At 37.9% G+C, this 22533-nt stretch overlaps 1 protein-coding gene across 1 annotated transcript in view; it reads right to left on the minus strand.

The window, feature by feature from the left end:
* Positions 1-22298, minus strand: part of Ghr (growth hormone receptor) — a 220593-nt gene extending 198295 nt beyond the window's left edge. Inside the window, exon 1 of the mRNA XM_028784683.1 lies at positions 22275-22298. Coding sequence (XP_028640516.1) covers positions 22275-22283 — 9 coding nt within the window. The 5' untranslated portion in view covers positions 22284-22298. The remainder of the gene's footprint in view (positions 1-22274) is intronic.
* Positions 22299-22533: the final 235 nt, after the last annotated feature.

Raw genomic sequence — 22533 nt, forward strand, 5'->3', positions numbered from 1 at the left:
AAAAGCCAAGAATTCTATACCTTGATCTGATGTCAGCCTGGAGAGGGACTCTCTTCCATGCTGGGAGCATAGGAGACATCAGAGCCCACCTCCACAGTGACACACTTCCTCCAGTAAGGCCACACCTACTCCAACAAGGCCACACCTCCTAACAGTGCCATTCTCCATGGGCTAAGCATTGAATCACATGAATGTAAGGGGGCCAAACCTATTAAAACCAACACAGAACCCATATTATTCTAGTTATTCACTAATTAATTATAAATGATGACTTTTCTTTTTCTATTAATCATTTTATTCATTTAAATTTCAAATGATATCCCTCTTCCCAGTTTACCCCACGTCTCATAACCTCTCCCTTTTGCCTCTATGAAAGTTCTTCCCCATCCCCCTTCCCACCTCACTGTTCTAGCATCCTCCTACACTAGGGCATCAAACCTCCACAGGACCATTGATGCTAAATAAGGCCATCCTCTACTACATATCTGCAGCCATGGCTCCCTCCATGTGTTCTTACTCAAGGGTAGTGACAGGATTAGAACTCAGCCCAATGACCCCTTCACCTTCATTATATTACATCATGAATTTGGGATCTTGAGAAAAAAAATTTGGGAGGATGCAAACAATCTGTCTATGGCCATGGCTAGAAAGTGCAAAAAGTCATGATTTGTACTGTGGACTTAAAACTTCAAGCTGGATTTGCTTCTCATACAGTTCCTCTGACAAGGAACAGCACAGCATTTCCAGTTTCTAAAGTGCGACCACCACTGTCGTGTTAAGAAATGGAAAATGACTTATCAAGTCTGTAGCCCCCACCCCCAGACACAAGCACTCAGTGCAACCTGCTTATCATTCAGCTGATTACATTTCAGTTATCATATTTGCCTGATTTATAGCCTCAACATATGGACCTGATTAATAATCATCCTGATTATAGTATAACATTCTGTTTGTGTCTTATATCAGGTAACACATTTTAGTAAAACCCTCTAACTAAAACATGAGTAAAAACTGACATTTATCATTCAAAACTGAACTATAAACACAGAGATGGATGGCTACAATTTGGACACTGCTAAAAGTTCATCTCTCCCTGAAGAAAGCTGTTTGGTGATGTGATTTGCAGGAGTTCTTGAGTTTAGCATCTTTTTTATTCTCATTAAAAAATTATATTGAAAAAAATATAAAACTCAAAAATATATTAAAACATGAAGACATTCTTATCTTTATAAAACACATAATATATTATAGTCTACACATGTGTAAATAGCTTATACTAGAAAGAAATGGCTTCAAATTCGGATTCATAAATCTTTTTACAAAATAGATACAGACTTCAGAATATCCTTCACCATCTTTGTAAGATTAAAGGTTGCAAACAAAATATTAGGAGTTACAGTTTTCTCTAAGACTTTAAAAATGCTGGCTTTATGTGTGCCAAACAGGACTTTGTGAGAAAGCTGTTTTAGAATAAATATTTATTTTGTCCCACATTATGAAAGACAACTAAGCTTCGTGGCAGCTAATGTATTTAGTTGAGAAGATTAAAATCTCTGTCCTCTATGGTTGCTATTGCCAATGTTGAATTTGCCATATGAATGATATTGAGCACTAGCGACAGTGTGAACACACCCCCACATAGGTTTATAACACAGTGAGAAAACACACACACACACACACACACACACTTACCCAAAGATTATGACCTGAAAAAAATGTGAGTCTCTTTTCCATTTTGTATGCTTTAAAATGCAGCAATTTTTGCCATAAAGTTAATACACAGTTAAAACAAGCATGCCTTCCTGCCCCCACGACAGTGAATGAAGGCCTCAACAAATAAATTATTTTGTAGGCAGGAGAGGAGATATGGTCTCCCCAGTTCTCCTTGTGTAGCCAACAAGTCTTTTACTGACAAGTTACCATGAGCTACACAAGAGGAACAATGTGTCCCACCTCTTGCAGAGGTTGAGGACACACATTAGTGATGTGTCAGCACTGAAGAACAGATTGGCTTCAAGGGAAATTAACCCCCAGCTTTGTTATTTAATTATTTATTTATTTCTCAGGCTGAAAAAGGCTTGGCTGAAGTTGACTTGAGAGGTCACAGAAGGCAACTTTGCTTGGAACCAGTGAGATACTGAAATGTATTTTCAGCATACATTTTTAAAGAGAATAAAAATTCAGGTACATATTATTAACTGAGGAAACAAACAAACAAAAAAAATCATGAGTGCAAAACACCCGCTATCGTGATTTCTCTCTGATATGTTCTCCATTAGCTCATGTTTTGAACACTTGCTTTCCAGTCCATGTCACCATTTTAAAAGCTGTCGAGTGTTAGCGATGTGTAGAGTCTGGCTGACAGAGTACCTCACCACGAGTTGGGTCTTGGAAGTTTGTACTGGATCCTGATTCTGCCCTGTTTACTGGCTTCTTAGTCAGCTGCAGTCTCTACTACATGTGCCTCCTGTCATGAGCCCCATCGTGCCTTCCCTCCCTTAGTAGATGACAACCCTATAAAACTGTGAGACAAAATAAACACATCCTACCATTAGTCATTTCTGTCAGCCATTTTGGTCACAGAAACACAAGAGGCAAGTAATACATACAATTAAATCCCATGCCAGATAACTGCCAATAAAGCACCCACTAGTCCCATCCACTCAGGAAAGTGCTCTCGGTAGACGGAAGAGCCAGGATGGAAGCCACAGGAAACTGAAGGACAGTAGAACCTGAGTCATCCCGCAGCTGATAAAGGGGAAAGTGTAAAGCCTCTAACAATCCTTTTATTTTTCCTTTTCTTTTTGTCCTTCAGGGTAAGGAAATCGCTTTCCAATTAAAGATTCAGCTTCCACATAGGAAAGGATGAAAAAGCACATCTGTGGGGAAGGCTCATTAAGCATCCTCAGAAAGGATTTAGAGCTCTCCAGCCCCTCCCCTCAACCATAAGCCCGAGTCCTTCACACAGCAGTGCCTGGAGCTCTACTGCTAACAAGCTGCAACTCTTCTCACTGGGACCTGGGATTTTTCCACCCTTAAAGACTCATTTCCCATTGGTTTCACACGACAATCAGCAAATAGTGATGTTTATACTCTCTCTCTCTCTCTCTCTCTCTCTCTCTCTCTCTCTCTCTCTCTCTCTGGCTTTGAAGAGAAGCAATTCAAATAATTTACAACTTGATCATCTAGCTTAGATTTGGAAATGATGTTTTCAGGGGTCAGGAAGGTAATGCCAGGGAACACAGTAGACCAGGTAGAGACTGGCTCATTCAGTTACCTATTCACTACTCAAGAATTTGTATAATTATCACCTAACCATTCATGTTTTCAAGTGATTGAGAGAGAGAGAGAGAGAGAGAGAGAGAGAGAGAGAGAGAGAGAGAATCCAACGAGCTTCAGAATATTAAAGTATCATACCTAAACACAGAGAAAACTCTCCTGTAGATTTCAATTGAAAGCTCTTACCTTATTTGGCGACTTTTTAACTCTGACTTAAGAAGGGATAATTATCTGGGAGTTTATAAATGTCCCTCCCAGCCGCTTTCCTGCAACATAAATTCTGATTAATTTGACCAAGGATAAAATGATTTAAATGTGCAGAATGTTTTAAGGGCCATTAAACTGTCGATCATCAACAGGACAGATAAGGAAATTATGGCCAAGAGATTACAGCCACCCACTGTCTCAGGAGGAAAAGAATGCAGATGGAAATCTGACCTCTTTCCTCTGGATGTTGTTAGAAAGTAGTGGTGTGTATGTGTGCTTCTCTTTACCAATGAACCGGAGTTGCATCTTTAATGTATATAGACTATTCAGTATATTACTGGAAAAAGTGTCCAGGTTTCATGCTAGAGTCTTTTCTTTTAAATTGAGTGACAGTCATGTAATATTAATGTCAGGTTGTGAACTCCAAAAGCGAAGGAATTATCTCATCACCAGCAGTATATGCCATCACTTCAGAAATATTCACTGGTCAATGAGTAACTTTACAAGATTTTCAAAGTTCTATTATAATATATATTGGGGAAGAAATTTCTGTGAAACTCAAAAGGAAAACTAAGTTTCAATATCATACAGAGATTTCAGTGAATAGGAGACAATTGAGCACACCCCACAGTGGACGAACACAGGAGCACGTGGGTCACTGTGGACAGGCAGCCCATAAAGAGCAAAAGCAGAAATAACGAAACCTGCTCTTCACAAGAAGAGATTTCATTACATTTTCGGCCTCTCTTTCTTAGCAACAACACAAAGAAGAAAAGGCAATTTGTTGCCTCTTAATATCATTACTGTCAGTAACTTGAAGGTTTTTCTTTTCTTGGGTGCTGATACCGTGCCAACAGCAACAGCCGCTGCATACGCTTTCTGTCTGATTTCTTGTCTGAATGTGACATAGAACGGCTGTGTTGCCTGCCTGACTGCACTCTACACACTCCTGTTCTCTCACCATATGCAGACTGTCCTTGCACCTTCTTTTCCAGGGAAATGTTCAATAGTCTATTTCCATCGAAGAATGGGCTCCAGTTCATTGGTAAAGAGACACTAGCAATGTACATGCATCTCAAAGGACTTTGTGAGAAATGCTAGACTTCCTTTCATTCTATGAGGACATTGGCAAGATCCTACTCACTGTGTATGATGAAGACACATTAAATGGATGCCTTTACCAACCCCCTTCACTCATGGCTCAAATATTTACTCAGAGGAGGGGGTGAAAGTATGTAAGAGCCATGGCTCTCAGGAAATAGCATCTTCAAGACACCACAGGGCTGAGGCCCTTTTGAAATCACATAACTGCACGTGACCTGTACAAGTTCAAGCTGGACAGAATCCCAGCCTAAAGAAAAAGTGGGCACAGAGTCCCACCCATAACCTGAACAGTATTGGCAATTGATAACTGCTAGGAGCAGAAAAATTAATTTTCTCCAATGGAGTGGCACTCAGTATGTCAACCACACTCCAGGAGAGGCCCCAGGCCCAGGAATAGTTAGATAATAAAAAAAAATTACCCCCATGATGTTTTGTGTGCTTCTTTTGTTTGTTTTCATTAGTTATTTTTGACTTTGGGGTTTTGTGGAATTTGTATGATTTGGGTTTTGTTTTAGTTCTGTCTTGTTTTATTTATTCCTGAGAGACATAGACAGAGACAGACAGACAGACACACACACACACACAGACACTGACACTGACACAGATATACAGAGAGAATGTGAGGTTGAGTGGGTAGAGATTGGGGAACCTGGGAAGAGTTGAGAGATGAAAGAGAATATGATTAAAATATATTGTATGAAAAATTAATAAAAATAATATATTAAATAACAAGCTATTACTCATTTGGTTTATTTAAAAAGTACAACTTTACCCTGTCAATCAGTGAAATCCAAGAATTTCTCTTTTGCAGTGTGAGTTATCTGTAAGATAGGAAATATGATCAGGGCACTTACCCATGTGAAAAAGATCTGTGCACAGGTATCTGACTGCTAGATAAAGACCAAATTTTTGGACAGAGCACATGACCCCTGCCTACTTTTCCATTTTCTTCACCTGTCCTCAGACATTCTCTGGCCACTTCAAGCCATTTCATTTCTCTAACTCTCAATCCTTTATTATATCTCTTCAATTAAAAAACTGTAATTCCATCCTTTTCTAATTGATGACCCCTTATAGAACTTTCTGGAATCAGTCAGGGGTGTTGTTACATATCTACAATCCTAGCCCCACAGAGGACTGGTCATGAATATTAGATGCTCATGTTCAGCATGGACAACCTAATAAGATTCTGTCTTAAGAAGTAAAAATTAGCAACAACAACAACAACAACAGCAACAACAACAAACTGTAACTTTCAAGACCCAGATCGTATGTCCCTTCTTCAGGGACAAACATTTGTCACTCCTTTTAATGTGATTCTTCACTGCTTCCCACACTCTCTGGTCTTCCACTGGATTGCACTATGGGTGTGCTTATTCACCAGAGCCTGTGTCTGATATTCAGCACATCCTTAGTGATAAATCCACAGTCACTCAGTGGTAATAATGGCTTCTATCTATGGACAGTGTGTTAGTATTTTCAACTGTTTTGCCTTTTAATGTTCTGGCTTTAACCTTACATTTACGAATCTTTGTCATCTCCCTGGAGAAACAGGGACTTTGCAAAGTTTCTAAACGCAAAAGACCATCAGCCAGAGGTAAGGAATGGAAAACATGTTTAAAGAAACAAACAAAATTGGCTTCTGCTGTCACAGCACACTGAGCTTGTCAGACATGTCTTATCTGGTTTAGAAATAAATGGTGAGTGAATCAATGTACTTTTTTCAATCAGAAGATACTACTGATGACAGCCTTGCTATTTATAGCTGCGAATTAAATAAAAAGAAATATTTTCATGGAAGTTAACAGCAAAGAACGAAGCTACAGAAAAGGCTAGACATGACAAGTTTTAAATGAAAACATCAACAACCACAATGACAAGATATAAAACCATCATGACTAGACTTTTCATAGCAAACAACATATTCATAAAAACAGCTATGGGTGCTCTCAGAAAGTGATATTTTCCTTTAGGGGGAGGAAAGCATTTATTTCAGCTCACAGTTATATTCACTGAGGGAAGCCAGGGCAGGAACTCAAGGTAAGAACCTTGAGTCAGGAATTGATACAGAAACCATAGAGGGAACATGCTTCCTGCGTTGTACGTCAAAGTTTGCTCAGTATACTTTCTTATAGCTTGAAGATCACCAGCCCAGGGTTTGTGTCACCCACAAGGTGCTGGATTGTCCCACATCAATCATTAATCAAGAATAGCCTGACAGACATGCCTGTAGGCCAATCTTATGGATATATAGAAAGGGATATTTTCTAATAGTGTCATCACTAATACTTGAGAGTTGGATGGTGACATAACTCCATCAACGTGACTCTTGCTGACTTGAAGAAACACCAGATTCCTTAAATTTTGTGTTTACAGTTATTACAAATATTTGAAAATATCTGAAACATGTACTATCTACTTTCATCAGGTGAAATCTCCCTCAGTCTGAAAGCATCCAAAAACTAAGTTTAACAAATAATAAATCCCCAGTCCTTAGTCACTGAATAGCTACTCTATGTCCAATGGTAGAGTGTGGCTCACTCAGCAATGTAGTAGATAATGCAAAAAAAATTTTGACTCTTTGACAAACTAAAACAAATAGCAAAAGAGCTTCATCCATTCAATCTCTTTGATGTCAAAAATGTGCTTTCTTCTCTTATAGCTTTCTCTTGAACCTACATGAGCGCTATAGGCATAGATGCTGAATTCAAGTCATATATGATGAGATGATGCCCATGATAGAAAATATGAAGGAAAGCATGATAGTCTTAATGTATGTGCTATAGGAAATAGAAGAAGGGATGTCTTTATCTGAACAAAGACAAAGGGTGGATCAAAGCTAACTCCAAAATATCTGAAATTCATCACTACATTTCAGCCTTCTAGAACAGAATGTAAACATGAGAGAGAAACTGCTTTGGGGGAAATGATGAACAAAGGCTTGCTTAGTAGGAAGAAGTAAATGGACTGTTTTGAGACCAAAGATACAAAGACTGGTTAGGTTAACAACATAGGGTTTTGAAAACCAAGCTCAGAAGTCTAAAAATCAATTTGTATACAAGAAGATGGTTTCCAAGGTACTGGTGAAATAACAAGTATTTGAGATTAATTTGGTGATGATGAGATGAGGGTAAAAGGGGACAAATGAAAGATGCTGATGCTTCTTCTACAACACAGATGCATGAGCTGACAACAGCACTGAGCTTCCAGTTGTGCAAACTGTAGTGATCCAGGATTCTCCTACCTGCTGTGTCATTTTTGCTATACAAAGTATGCCATTATGAAATCTCTTGTCATTGGCATTTAATAGTCTTTAGGTCTTCTGTTTGCATAGAAATATTCAAATGTAATATGGCAGCATATGTACACATACACACATACACACACATACACGCATATAGGTGTATGGATGTGCATTTCTACTTTGCAGTCACTCTGAATACTAAACAAGAACTTCCAATATCTACTTCATGAGTGAATTCCTTGGCCCCCTTAACCACCTTGTCAGGATAATAGAAAATGTCACTTGCATGTATGTATGTCTATATGTATGTTAACCATCAAAGAAAAATGGTTTATAGTACAAGTCTTACACACTGTATAACAACGGTCATGTGTTAAGCAATAGGGTGTGATGAATTCGAATATTTGGATTGCTGTATAATCTAGAGATGATCATGCTGGAGCTTTCCCTAGTGTTAATTTACATGTCTACTTGGATGGACCATAATGAACTGCTATGTGATCAAACACCAGGTTGGATATTTCTCTGAGGTGTGTCAGGTGAGATCATTTTCATCCTTATTTTTTTGACCGTTGTGTTTTTAGCTTTGAAGACAGTTTCAGATTTACCTTGACTGTTTTCAGCTCTAAAATGTATGGGTATCTTTCTGAACTCTATCCCACTCTGTCCAGCATGCTGTCCTTCATTTTCATGATCCTTTGCATATCAGACACCCCTCTTTTTGAAGGCTTTTCCTGGCCAGTAAACCTCAACCTAGATCAGGTTTCCCTATATATTTGTTTCACACCAGTTACAACTTTTAGTTATTTTTGGTTAACATCTTCTACATCCTAGATTATGAAACGTTTTAGGGCAAAGACTTCTTGTCATAGCATCTCTTGCATGCTATTACTCCACTGCTTTGCTGAAAAAGTGCAAGTGATTGATAAATATTTGCTGAATTTTTGGATATGCATTTGTGAGTTAATAAACAAGTGAGATATTAAATGGTAGTGGTGAATATCTGCACTTAGAATATGAGTGTTTATCTCTTCCACCCTCTTAGGTACACCCCATGAATTATGTTCAAAAATACGCTGTCATTACATTTGGTTCAATATGGAAAGTGTCTTCAAGAGTTCATAGAAGAAGATACTAAGAAAAAAGAGCATGAAAGACAAACACTCAGGCAGGTTGTGGGGTGATTTATGATTTCCAATTCCAAGACATAGGAAAACCAGCATTTCTACTTTGCAGTCACTCTGAATACTAAACAAGAACTTCCAATATCTACTTTATGAGTGGCTCCCTTAACCACTTTGTCAGTATAATAGAAAATGTCACTTGCATGTATTTTTTTAAGAGATCAGTTAACAAGCATCTGTTTAAGAAGTTAAAATGTCCCAAATTCAGAATGTGTACATGCATGCAAATCAATTAATGTATATCACCTTCTATTCTTTTCAGAGACCATCTTTGGATGAACTTAGAATGCTGTATTTCTGCATCTCATACAAATTCTTGGACTTGAGATCTAAAGATAGGAATCAAACCTGAGTCATTCATTAAACAACAAGTGACTATAAAGCAGAATCGATGTAATTTGTAAAGCAAAGGAAACCAAGACACGCTCTTTCTTATGAGCCTTCAGAACTCTACTGAAAAGCTGAGGAAAACCACCAAGGAAGAGGTTAAAATTTAACTGAGCTTCATATCTCGCTTAAATCATGCAAAGTAAATCTTGCTCTTGACAGTTCCAGTCTGAGTGATGAACAGCCCAACAAACTAGTTCCCAAGTTTGCCCGCAAATGTTTTTTTTTTTAAGTCCAACATGCTATCATCAGAAATGGTGTTATTAATATCCTTCCTTTTGAAATCATGAATTTCAAAACAATGTATTTATTTAGTGTTTCTCTGTGTGTATGTTTGGATATGTGAATAGAAGCCAGAGGACAGCTTGCAGGAGTTGCTTCTCTCCTTGCACCACATGAGGTGTAGGAGTTGAATTTAGTTTGTCAGGATTCACTAAGTACCTTTGCTTAGATGATCCAAAATCACAGATTTTTAAGGGGTCTACAACCATTGCTCCATCCTGTTCTTTCTGCTTGCCATTTACCACTTAAATGTGGTAGAGAGTTTTTCTTTAAAAGTCTCATCTTGCTTTATCAAATGTATTAAAATATTTAAGTTTGGTGAAGTTAACTTCATTTCCTTTTAGAAAGAAGACTGAGGCATGCTTGGACTCTGTTAGTTGTTTATTGGCCCATAAAAAAACATTTTTAAATGTTAACTTAAACAGTAGTTTAAAAACCAGACATTTGTTAATATTCAGAGGAGGAACAGGGTCCCAGAGTCAGACTAGGTGGACAATGTTAGTTTATGGTCTTCCACTAGGTTATTTTCAAACTGTTGGTGGGGGAGGGGGAGGGAGACTTCACCTTCATGCTTACTGTGGTAATTTGAGAGAAAACAGCTCCCTTTAGGCTCATATGCATGAATACTTGGTTTGCAGTTAGTGGAACTGTTTAGGAAGGATTATAAGGTATATGACTGTGCTGGGAGTGGGCTTTGTAGTTTCAAAAGACTAGCTCCATTTCTAATTAGATCTCTCTGCCTCCTTCTTGCCTTAGAGATGTGAGGTCTCCGCTGTTACTCCAGTATCATGCCTGCATACCCCCAGCATGCCTGATGACTGTTGTCATGTTCCCCATGGTGATGAGGATGGATTCTTACCCTCTGAAACAGTAACTCCCCAATAAACACTTCCTTCTGTAAGTTGCCTGAATCATAATGTTTCATGACAATAGAAAAGTAAGAAAAACACTCATTCTCATGGTAGTTGTTAGAAAAGGCATCAGTGTCACACTGGCTACTAAACTGAGAGCCTTTGCTCCTGATTCCACATTGGCTTCTGGAAATTCTTTGGTTCCTTTTCCTGTGGGTGTCTCCAGAGGATGGTCAAAACAACATCATTGGGTTTTCCCAATGTGATTTTCCCATAAGTTTAGGAGACATATCAGCAAAATCAGAAATCACAGTGCCTAGGAATGATTCATTCTCCAAAGTTGTACATATTCACTTCCACTGTACTCCAGTCATTACCAATATGTCATATAAGTTCAGCCCACACTCAACGGGAACGAAATTCAATCATATGTCTTTAAACTAGGAATGCCAAAGAACATTACCTAGGTGGCAGTTGCTAGAAAAATGAAGGTTAGATCCATCTGGGATTAGTAGGATTTACATTTGAATCTTGACTGTATGGTATATCATATGTGGGTACTTTAACAGTTAGCTGCTCAAGTAATTTTCTCAATTGTTTAATCATATAGATCATGGGGTGTTAGTTGGGATTAAGCAATTTAAAATGAAAAGCGACCTTCGTTTAGCTGGGATCCACAGGAAGCATTTCCTTAACATTGACTACATAGCAGTGATTGTTTAAGCAAATGATTTATATGTTTCCTAAGGCAAGAATTCATAGTCCTTTGCCTGATAAATGCTTAAAGATAGCATTTACAGAGGAAACCTGAAACTCAGATATAGAAAGGCTAATGTGAATTTTTCCCTTCATAAATTGGGATATTTCCTAACTAGAAGCTGAAAGAAAAGCATCTTTCACACACACACACACACACACACACACACACACAAAGAGAGAGAGAGACAGAGACAGACAGAGAGGGAGACAGACACAGAGGGAGACAGAGACAGACAGAGACAGAGAGGGAGACAGAGACAGAGAAATAGAGAATTATACTCAATGCTTAAACTTAAATTTTTCTATTTATATATTTTTCTTTCTATTTGTGTGGTGTTCATGCCATGGCAGGCATGTGTCAGAGAACAACTCTCTGGAGTCAGTCTCTCCTTCTGTGCTGTTGAACAGGATCTCTCATTTATGTCTCTTAAATATATTGTGTACTCCAGAGTAACTAGTTTGTGAGCTTTGGCGTGTTCTTCTGTCTCTGGCTGAACCTAAGTCCTCTGGAAAAGCAGCCAATGCTTTTAATTGCTGAACTATCTCTCTAGCCCCCACCTCTAGCCTTTTATGTTTGCTTTGTGCTGTCTGCCATATATAAATAAAGCCTTTACCCTTTAAGTCATCTTCCCAGGCCTAATTTTTTTTTAAAAGAAGACATTTTGTCTCTGCAACTTAACTGATCTAAGAAGTGTTGAGTATAGAAAGGGTCAATGCACAGTCTTTTGCTGGCTGGAGGCACACAGAACAGTCAGACTGGATCTGCCCTCTGTACATCACACAGTCTCTGAGGAGGCTTAATGAGGTACATTTTTGCAAATATGCATTTGTAGATTGTGCTCATAATTGCATATACAAAGGATCAAAGTTCATGGTTGAAAACTATGCCAATTTAATGTAGCCATTTAAGTAAAAATAACAATCTCATACATATATTCTGAAAGACAATGGATTTTTCCTTTAAAAATGTTTAATATTTTATATATTGAAATACACAAAGGATTGCCTCTTGTTCAATCGCTTCTTATCCCTTTGGGGGGGGGATGTCCATTTTACATGGTTTTCTGTGTTTATCTTAGAAATTAGATATCTTTCTGAGTCAAAAATTTGTGTTTTGCATAGATGTTATGTTATTAGATACTAACTCTAGGCTGCCAGCAACTTGTAATCAAGACAAAAATAAACAAAAAAACCTTCAAGCTCGTTTTTTTTTTCAACTTAGAATTAGAGGTTAGAGGGATTTCAGAGTCGGTTAGCCCCGATGTGCATGCAGTTTCTCTTTCCAGAGTCAAAGCTCAGATCATTTACAAGAATTCATATTTCTCAACTTCATGCTTCAAGCTCCAACCCAATAGAGGGTAATTTTTAGCTGGAGCACTGGAAACATAAGGATTACTCTGAAATTTCACTAAGTAGTCTACATCCCTCATGTAACAGTTTAAAAAAAAAACCCAGTAACTATAGAAAAAAATGAAAGCGATGGTCAACTGTTTGAACTCAGATATACTATAAAGTAATAAAATCCTTTGAATTATAGTGCAACATCAATATCCTGCCCTGGACACACTTGCTTTCATGTCTGTTATTGGTCTGTACCAAAATATTACTTACTAATAAATGGAGTATGGTCGACTTTCTGAAGAGCTTTATTGTCATTTATGTGCAAATTGGTTATTAAAAAAATAAGCTTTACAAACTTAAAGTTAAAAATAATTTGCAAATCCAAGGCTGACTCTTAATTCAGTTTCTAATTGCAGTTTGATAATATATAATTTTAAAACACTGCATTTCTAGAAAAAAATCACCAAGGTTAGTGTCTGAGCATATGCAGAAGAACAGTAATAACTCTAGTATTAAGAGTAGAATAAATGAAAGATGTTTTACTTTAGCTGTTACTTACTGTGAGTCACTGACAAGATACTTAACTCACTTTCTTTTTTTCCATCTGTCAGATATAACAAAAGCATCTCACAGTTAGCCAGAGTAAAGCACAGGGGAACTAGATGTCCAAAACTTATCTGACAGTACTGTATTAATTTTGTTTTTTAAATTTACCACAAATTAATAAATAAAATAATATCAATGATGAAGAATACCAAGAAAATTTAACAGGATCAAATTAAATCTTGACCTAGTTAGCAGAAGTTAATGTAGTCAGGGTCTGAGAAGCACTTTCTGATGAGATGGTTTGAATAAAAAAAAAGAACTAGCCTTGTGGAGAGAAGAGATCTATATACACGTTGTCACTTTGTTAAAAATCTTTCCTTGATCAGAACTTGCCTTTCTTTAGTAAGACAAGGTTGGCTTGAAAAGTACATAGTCTCTACCCAAAAAGTATATTTAAAATAGGGAGCTTTTTGGTTGAAGGGGCATACCAAAGCATTCATAGCTAATGAAAAGAAAGGCTATAATATTAATGATTGCTAAGTTGTCTAATCAGTTACCTGGGACTCAAAATACTACTCTCTTTACTTTGCACTTAAATTTTCCCATAGCCAAAAGCTGACCTGGAAAATGTGTAGTCTTATAGAGGGCCCGAGTCTTTATCTTTGACAAGGCTAATACACACTTATGAGGAGTCAGAATCTAATGTTTAAAAATGAGTTTGAAAATTATTTTATCCATATAAATGCAAATCAGTTGCACCCAGAAGAAGGGAAAGACCTGTTTTTTGGCAAATTTTTACAATACATAAGGTTCATTTTTTTTCTCCTTTGAAATGGTTAATACTTCATGTTCACTCACTAATTAATATCTGTGTTATATTTGTGTGTTCCTTTTACAATTGTAGGAGGGTTATGTATTTAATTTTTTTAAGAAAATTACCCTTCAGTGCATAATTTTAAACTGTCCTTATGATGGGAAATTATGTACCTATTTTTTTCATGTAGGACTATTTCCTCAATGTCAAAATTAAAAGTGTTCTGTTTCTGTGTGAAGATTCCCCAGGTCCCTGTACTTCACACTGTTTTGCCAGAGACTATTCTTTACCCAAGAATGTCTTTATCATAACCATCACCATTCCACTGGTCAACTTTCAATCATCTCTTAACTCTCCAAAAGCATCCTTTTGCTTAGGATCTCCCATCATAGACAGACTGACATCTCTCTGAGAAATACATGCATCAAGAATGACATTTAGCATTGATTTGAAAACAGAAGCTTCACAAGTCACCGATAATTATGTGTAATTTTGTAATATAGTAACAGTTTAGGCAGTGACAGAGATGTCACAAGAAGCTAATCTCTGATGAACACTGCTTTTGGAAAGAGACAAATTTCAATAGTTCAGGACAAATGAGTTCCTGAAGGAACTCATTAAAGCCCTAATTTAGTTGTCCTTGATAAGGAGGAAGAATTCACACACACACACACACACACACACACACACACACGCATACACACATATACACACACATGTGTATTTTGCCGTGAAGATTCTAAGTCGTCAGTCTTCAACCCTCTCAACAGGATACTGCAAGAAGTCAGCTCTCTCTGCTAAGTTCAATATGCATCAAGCACTGTTTCCACTCCTTTAAATGACAGAAGCCGTGTGAAGTAAGGACCGTTGTCACCATTTTTGCAGAGCAATCTAAGGAGTTTTTAACCTGCTCAGATTCATAAAGAAAGCCAATAAAAATAGACAGAGCTGGATCCAAACGAACAAGCCAGTCCTCTGTGATTTCAACGTCTACTCCATGTCTCATGTAGAACACCAAACTATCTTTAGGGTTTCATAATCACTGACACTTCACAGGCATCTGCCAACTGAAATTTATGGCAAATCTGCGTGTGGTCCCAACAGAAAGAACTGTCGGTCAAGTCTATCAGATGTCTCAGTTCACAATCTATCCTCTTGGATAGTTAACTCAGCTAACTGTCACTCTTCCATATGAATGGCATAAATACACATATTTGTTGTAGCCAGAATGTGTCCCCTAAGGGTTTATGTGTTGAAATTTAATCCTTGTGAGGTAGTGAAAGGGTAGAAAGTTGGTTCAAGTATGATGCTTACAGAAGAGGCCTTTGGGAGGTTATTTGAATTAGATAAGATCATGGGGTGGAACTCCTATGACCAAACAGTTAAGGCTTTGCAAGAGGAGAGGAAAAGACCAGACGAGACACGTATTTACGCCCCCTGCCCCTTGCTATGTATTACCTTGTACTGACTACACATTGTTAGCAGTATGAAAATCCTCATATGTGGCCTGGCATCCATAGCCATTCAGAACTGTTAGCTACAGTAACCCTATTTTATACATTATTGATCCAGCAAATAATAATATGTTGTTAACAATAGAAACCACGCTAAGAAAAAATATTTTATTTTCATAATTTATGTTAATAGGAGAGACCAAAATGTAACAGAGCCCGCAGAAAGATAGAATTGAGCTATAAATCTGTCACTCTCCCATTGGAGAGATTCCTATTTTCATCTTTTATAAAGATTGCCTCGCAAAAAATTCAATTTAATATGAATTAAAAACATATTAACTCTTTTAAGTCTCATAATAAATATATTTTCATAAGCCCTCTACATTATCAGGCATAGAAGCAGAGCTTCGAGTAATAGGTTCATGATCTTAAGGTCTAGAAAACCTCAAGGCTATATTAGACCAGGTGTTAGGATCCACATGGGAAAGGGAAATGGAAGGGGAGGAGCCACCTCAGACTCCTCCTTCATAAGGCTTGTTTAATAGGATATTCTTAAAGAGGAATCTTACTATTACCACCATTAATAGGCCTCTTAGAATAGTAGCATGAGAAAAAAGGTTGAAATTATTACTATTTGAAATATATAACAATTGAGAAACAGAAGTATGCAAAAATACCATGCAGTAGCTACCCACTCCTTCAATAAGCCTTGGGTTCAACATGGCCTCCCGAATACCCAACTCAGTGATAAGCATATATACACAACATCTGTAGGTACAGGAAGAAGTCCTATTATGTGACAAATCCACACTAAGTCCTATCTGACCATCTGCTACTAATAACCCTAAGGAGCATTTGGTATACTTTCTGGTCCTCAATTTCCAACTTCCCAACATAAAGCATTTTAAATCCTTTATACATAAGAGAAGGAGTTACTCCATTACAAGACTTGCCATGGGAGTTACTTTGGTTATTAAGTCCTCTCTTCAAATCCTTCAGCCCAAATAAATACCCCTACTTTAAAAATACTACTATATGATTTATATTTTATTACTTTTCAATCAACTCAGTTACCAGTTGTGTGAGATATATATATATATATATATATATATATATATATTTGCATTCCTTAATTGAATGCTGGGTCTCAATTCAAGAGTGACACATTATACTGCTTTTATAGTCCCAATATCTATCACATTCCAAAGTACATATTAATGGCTCAGTAAATACATAGCCTGTTATTGAATTTTTCAGGTATACCAAAAACTACCACTGGTTTGGCCAAATTTGCATCCTGTGGGAGAGGGACTTATTTATTCAGCATTGTTTCCCTCAATTACTTCAAAAATAACTTTTCAGATGATATAATTCTCATAGAAATACACAACTTTACGCAACCAAACTTAAAAACTTCCTGGCAATGATGGGTTGTGTGAAGACCCAGCCTAATTATACCTAAGAAGGGCCTAGAGAGGGTCTCAGTAATGAAGAGCACTTGCACTCTTCCAAAGGAGTGACCAAATACATGGAGGCAATAACTGGCTGCTACTCTCTCTTAGGATCTCTGTGATCATCAGGTACCCAAGTGATCTATAGTCTTACATGCAGACGAGGCACCCATATACATAAAAATAATATAATGTCTCCATGTTGCTTGAACTTGTAGATATTTCAAAGTCTGTGGGAAGGATTCACTTTGGGATGCTTGTCATCCAGTGCCATCATTGAACTAAGGAACTCAAACAAAATTGCATAATATGCTTAGATTCCAGGTGTCATCATTATCTATACTTCTTTGCCCCAGACTATCCTCCAAGCCTCCTGTTAGCCCTTTGATTACTCAGTATGTCTTCCTACTGCTAATGAGAGATATCATTTCTCTTCATTCTCTGGCTTCTTGTTTTAATATCTTTTGTTTGCTCAATATAAACATGGCATATTTTTTCAGCTATTATGACCTTCAAGGATTCTGGTACTTTTCTCTCTGTCCTTATGAGACGATGACTTTGAAAAGAATGTATGTGTGTGTGTGTGTGTGTGTGTGTGTGTATACATATGTATATGTACAACATATGCATATATATACATATGTGTATATATATACATACATACATACATACAATTTATCCTTCATTCATTTTTTACCAGGAATTTTTTTTTGCTTTGTTTTGCCAAATTGACATTTTCCAGGCCAAAAACCACTTAGTTTGAAAGTCTCCAGAAAGGCAACTGATAGGATAGGATCCTGAGTCACCACACTGCCCAAGAGCAAAGCTGATAACTTTCTGATAAGTAGAACGAAAAACTGAAGTTTGAGCTTATCAGCCATCATCAAAGTTCAAATGGGCTTACAGCATCAGATATCACAAGAGCTGTAAGCAAGCAGGGGGCCCACTTATGTCTCTGCTCTGTACAGCTGCTTTCTGCGTTCCCTTCCAATGACGACACCAGAGGAGAAAAGCGGACATGATTCTTAATGCAGTAACTACATTTTCAAAGCAAAATAATTAATATTTTTTTTGACAAATGGATTCTCGTAAGTCTCCTGTACATTAGAGGAACAAAAAATGTCTTTTTAAAAATTTTTGAATGAAAATCTAGTTTTAAATGTTTTGTCTTATTTTCTAAACTAGTGAAGAAGAATCAAGTAGTTACTGTATCAATCATGTACATGGAGCACTGTAAGTTCTTCCTTGCTGGAAGGTTCATAACAATGCACCTTCAGTTTGCAAAATCTTTGTATGTTCCAATTTTGAAGAGGTTTCTTTCAAAGAATTTTCTACCACCTCTTCTGTGTTCCTAATATGCAATCTTCTTGCTAGAGTGTCCTTTCAACTTAGACTCAACCATACAGATATAGGCTTTCTTACGTTTCAACACATTTATAACCTGAAAAATATAATTCACTGGTGTCAGGATCATATTAATCTAAAGAAATGATATCATTATTATCCACCATGAATAATCCCTATAGGAAGACATACTTGTAGCCAATTCTGAGCAGGTGGCAGGAAGATTCATAATCTATTAAGAAGTCCAAGACCTCAAACCAGTAACAGCAGGAAGGTATTTACTTTATGAGCCACAGATGCTAAAGACCCTATGCAGAAGCACGAGGTAGACTTATTATATTCTTAGGGGAGAAAAGTAAGGTCAGAACAGCTCATCAGCATATGAGTGGTAAATTCCCAGTCAATGAACCCTAAAGGGTTCGCTTTTTCAACCACACCCTTTTCACATGTAAGCCAGATTTGCTGTCTCACATCAAGGTTACTTACACCTTATAAATCATGAGTAGCAGAACATCCATCCATTTCCCAGCAAGACATACTGCATGGTATGGGGACCTAATTTCATACGGATGTTAGACTATAGCTTCTAATGGAAACCGAGCACTTTAGAGTTGCCTGTGACATTAGCAAGCCATTTACCTCCTGAGTAAAAAGCAGGTTGTTGATTTAGTCATGTCCTCTACCTGCATCTCAAACCCAGTTGCCAAAGGAAGCATTTCTGTCCAGTGTATTTTCACCTCATTTGGGGCCAGATGGCACACTCTATGGGACTCAGGCAGAACAAGCCTTCAATAAATGTTTGATTGCCATTAGTGACTCATGCTCATGAAAGCAGACACAATAAGGTCCATGGAAGAAATACATCATAGTCAGAACCTGTCTGCAACATGCAGCTGCTATTTTCTTATCTTAAGAAAATTCTAATCCTGTAATTTTCTTTGTAGTTACTCCTTGATAGGGAGGAAAAGTTAACAAGCTATCTACATAGCATATAAAATTATATTTATCTCTATTATTACACTTTGTATGGATTTATAGCAAGTGCCAGCTTGAAGAACTCAAGAAACAGATAACCTTGACTATAGGTACATAGCAATCTGAAAAGAACATATTATTATCTTGAAATTAGATAATGGTATAATGAGACGGCTGAGTAAACACTATTGATATTAAGCTGTCTTTATAGATATAGAATGTATAAAACCAAGAATTCCTAATCTGTGTTTTGGGCAATATATATTAATTAGGGGCAGAGAGAATGGGGAACTTGAGGCAAATTGTTCATGGTAGAGAAAGGTAATGTTCAATGGTGGTAAGAAAGACTCCTAGGACAGGCAAGAAGAATTTAAGGAAAAGAGCACAGGGCTTCCAAATATAGAAAGATTTCTAAACAGCAGAAAGAAAAATTAGATTTGGTTGAAGAGTAGGAAAAAATGGTTTTTTAAAAGCTGATTTGGCATAAGATTGAATTTTCTCCAAAGAAAATTCTAGAATGGATTGGCCAGGGAGAAAGTGAGATTTCAATTTATTATTTCTAGGAGGCGATAGACTGGATATTGAAGTGGGGATTCACACACTACCTAAAGTTACCTTTTAAGTGGTTATCAAGCTAAGCAGCTCTGTTACTGGGTATAATGTTGTCACTATTGCTGTTCCAGATGGGAAAAACATCACTTTCTAAAAAGGACGTGCTGCCCTGCTTACACAACTGGCTGAGGGGTTGACTTCAGTCTTAGCAGATTCAGATTCTCACCAATTCAAATTTGACTTCTCATATTCAAATCATGACTATATCAGGGTAGCTTTCTCTCCCCTCTCCTCTCCTTCATGCTGGGATTCGATCTTAGTGCGTTACACATACTAAGTGCTTATTCTCTGCTACATCCAGCCTTCTTTTATAAAGAAAACGTGTGAGTTTATATAGCCACACACCAAGAATCAGATGTAGTTCCATTATTGACATGTTTAAAAATTCAGTCTTCAAGAGCAAGCACACACTGCTTCTTGGTCTTTTGGCTAAGATTGAGTTTTAAGCAACCGTACCTCCAAAATAATGACATTTGCTGGTGGAAAGAGCTAAGAAGCTTAATCCCCTGGTTAGTGGATTTTTACAAGTAGAGACCATGCTTCCTCGTAAGTTAAACAATCTGGTGCCCCATATTCCTGCCTATCACTCAGATTTATCTGTACATTAACAATGCTTAGCAGCAGATAGCCAAAAAGGCTGGCCAAGTTGGAGCAACTTCAAGATTTGTTTCCACACTGGGGTGTTTCATGCACTTGGCAGAAGCAGGCTGCAACTGTAGCTTCATTTATTACGCTGTGCTATAAACATTATGTCCTGAGCTAACAGGACACTCCACATGACAGTCCCATAGGTTACCAAGCACTGTAAACATCTATTAACACGGGCGCCAGAGATGGCATAGTCAAGGCCTGTTGAGTCCATTTGAGAGTGGTTTATGAGGTGCAGTCTTCTGTTTAAAAATGAATAATAAAAAACACAGCCGCAAACCCTGACTAAAACAAATATTTGCCGGGCAGAGTTAGGCTCACTTTGAAATACTATGCAGTAGTGTCGTCACATTGCCACTGCATTTACAGATTCATTTCACACCTTGCTCATTAAGCATTGGTTTCCACAGTATACAGGAGACCAAAACTGTAATCTCACTGTGATCTCTTTACTCCTTCCAAAAAAAAAAGAAAAAAAGAAAAAAGAAAAGAGATCTGAGTGTTAATTGGCCGAATTTTTCCCTCTAGACTAATTCGAAGCCAAAAGTTTATAAGGACGGAAGAAGGCACTAAAGACTGGATAAGGCTTCTTAATCTACAAATGATAATTGCCCTCAGTCTCTTGGCAAGCATGCACCCTTCTAGTCCACCCAGAGGTCAATTTGGAGGGGAATGTGACTGGAGACCTCTTGGTATCTAATCCCAGAACAGAGCTCTGCTTGTCTCAAGAAGAAAAATAATGTTCCAGCTATAACATATACATACATACTTGCATACATACATAAGTGCATACATACATATGTGTGTGCACAGCATATATTACATATATCTATATTATATATGTATAATATATACATATACAATACATATGTACATATATATTAATATATAATGTATAATACATATATACATTTATTATACATATATAATATATATAACCTCTGCTACTTTGTTTTCTGTTGTTTTACTTCATTTCTATGTATCATTTTAATCTGTGAAAATATTTCTGTAGCTGTCACCTCAAGAATAAGGGTACCCCTCCTGTGATCCATGTAGAAAGCAGGATCCATGTAGAAAGCTAGGGTGCTAGCTGCTACCACACATCCAATTTCTGTAGGAAGAGTTAAGCACCGTCTCAGCCACATCTGGGGAGTTGAGGAGTAAACACTTAGATCTCTTATCCCCCTGGACACAAACAGCAGCACCCTGGGAGACACACAGATTCACAGCGAATCTGCTCTGGTCTCTCAAATTCTGTAACCACACATACTCGCATCTCCTAGGTGCTTACATTCCCTCCCACTCAGCTTTCCTGAGAACTCCAGAAACCACCATTTCCAGTCCTCAGACCTTCCAAGGTAGGTAAGTTAGGTATTTTAAAGTCCAGGAAATGTATTCCTATTCAGGAACAACTGTGTCTTCCCAACTCTTTGGCTTCCCAGTACCTATCCCTGTTCGGCCAAGATCTTGTGGAGATACAAACAGCAGGCAGTATCTCTATAGTTTCTCACTCTCAACACTCTGATTCAGGAAGCCAACACACCTCCCAATGCGCTTCCACACACGTGTGCAAACACACACAGCACATATATACTGCATACCCCTTCAGCACATACACCAGCGCTACACCACGGAACCCTGCAGCCTGGTCCCAGCAGACATACTCCCCGGTGCTATATATAAAGTCCTTGCCCAGAAATAGATTTCCCCACGCACCCACAAGTGGATAGTCCTATCCTAAACCCACTGCTTGAAGCCAGCTCTCTCCCTTTCTATCCAGACATGCTCCTACCCGACTCATCCGCTCAGCGCTCAAGACTCTGCAGTTCTATCAGAACTTTGAGCCTGGTTGATTTCATAACCACGAGTGTGTCCAGAGTTGGGACAGTTTGGCTTGCCACAATTTCCACCCACCCCAGTTCATGGAGACTGGTGGCAGTGACTCTCCTAACTCTAGCTCCTCTGCTGCCAGCTCACAGCTGCAGCCTGCACAAACGTGCAAAGGCAGCGCGCTGCAGGGGTCGCGTGCTCCCAGACCACCCTCTGGGAGT

The sequence above is a fragment of the Grammomys surdaster genome, unplaced genomic scaffold (assembly GCF_004785775.1).
Source record: "Grammomys surdaster isolate TR1022 unplaced genomic scaffold, NIH_TR_1.0 124640, whole genome shotgun sequence".
NCBI classification, from domain to species: Eukaryota; Metazoa; Chordata; class Mammalia; order Rodentia; family Muridae; genus Grammomys; species Grammomys surdaster.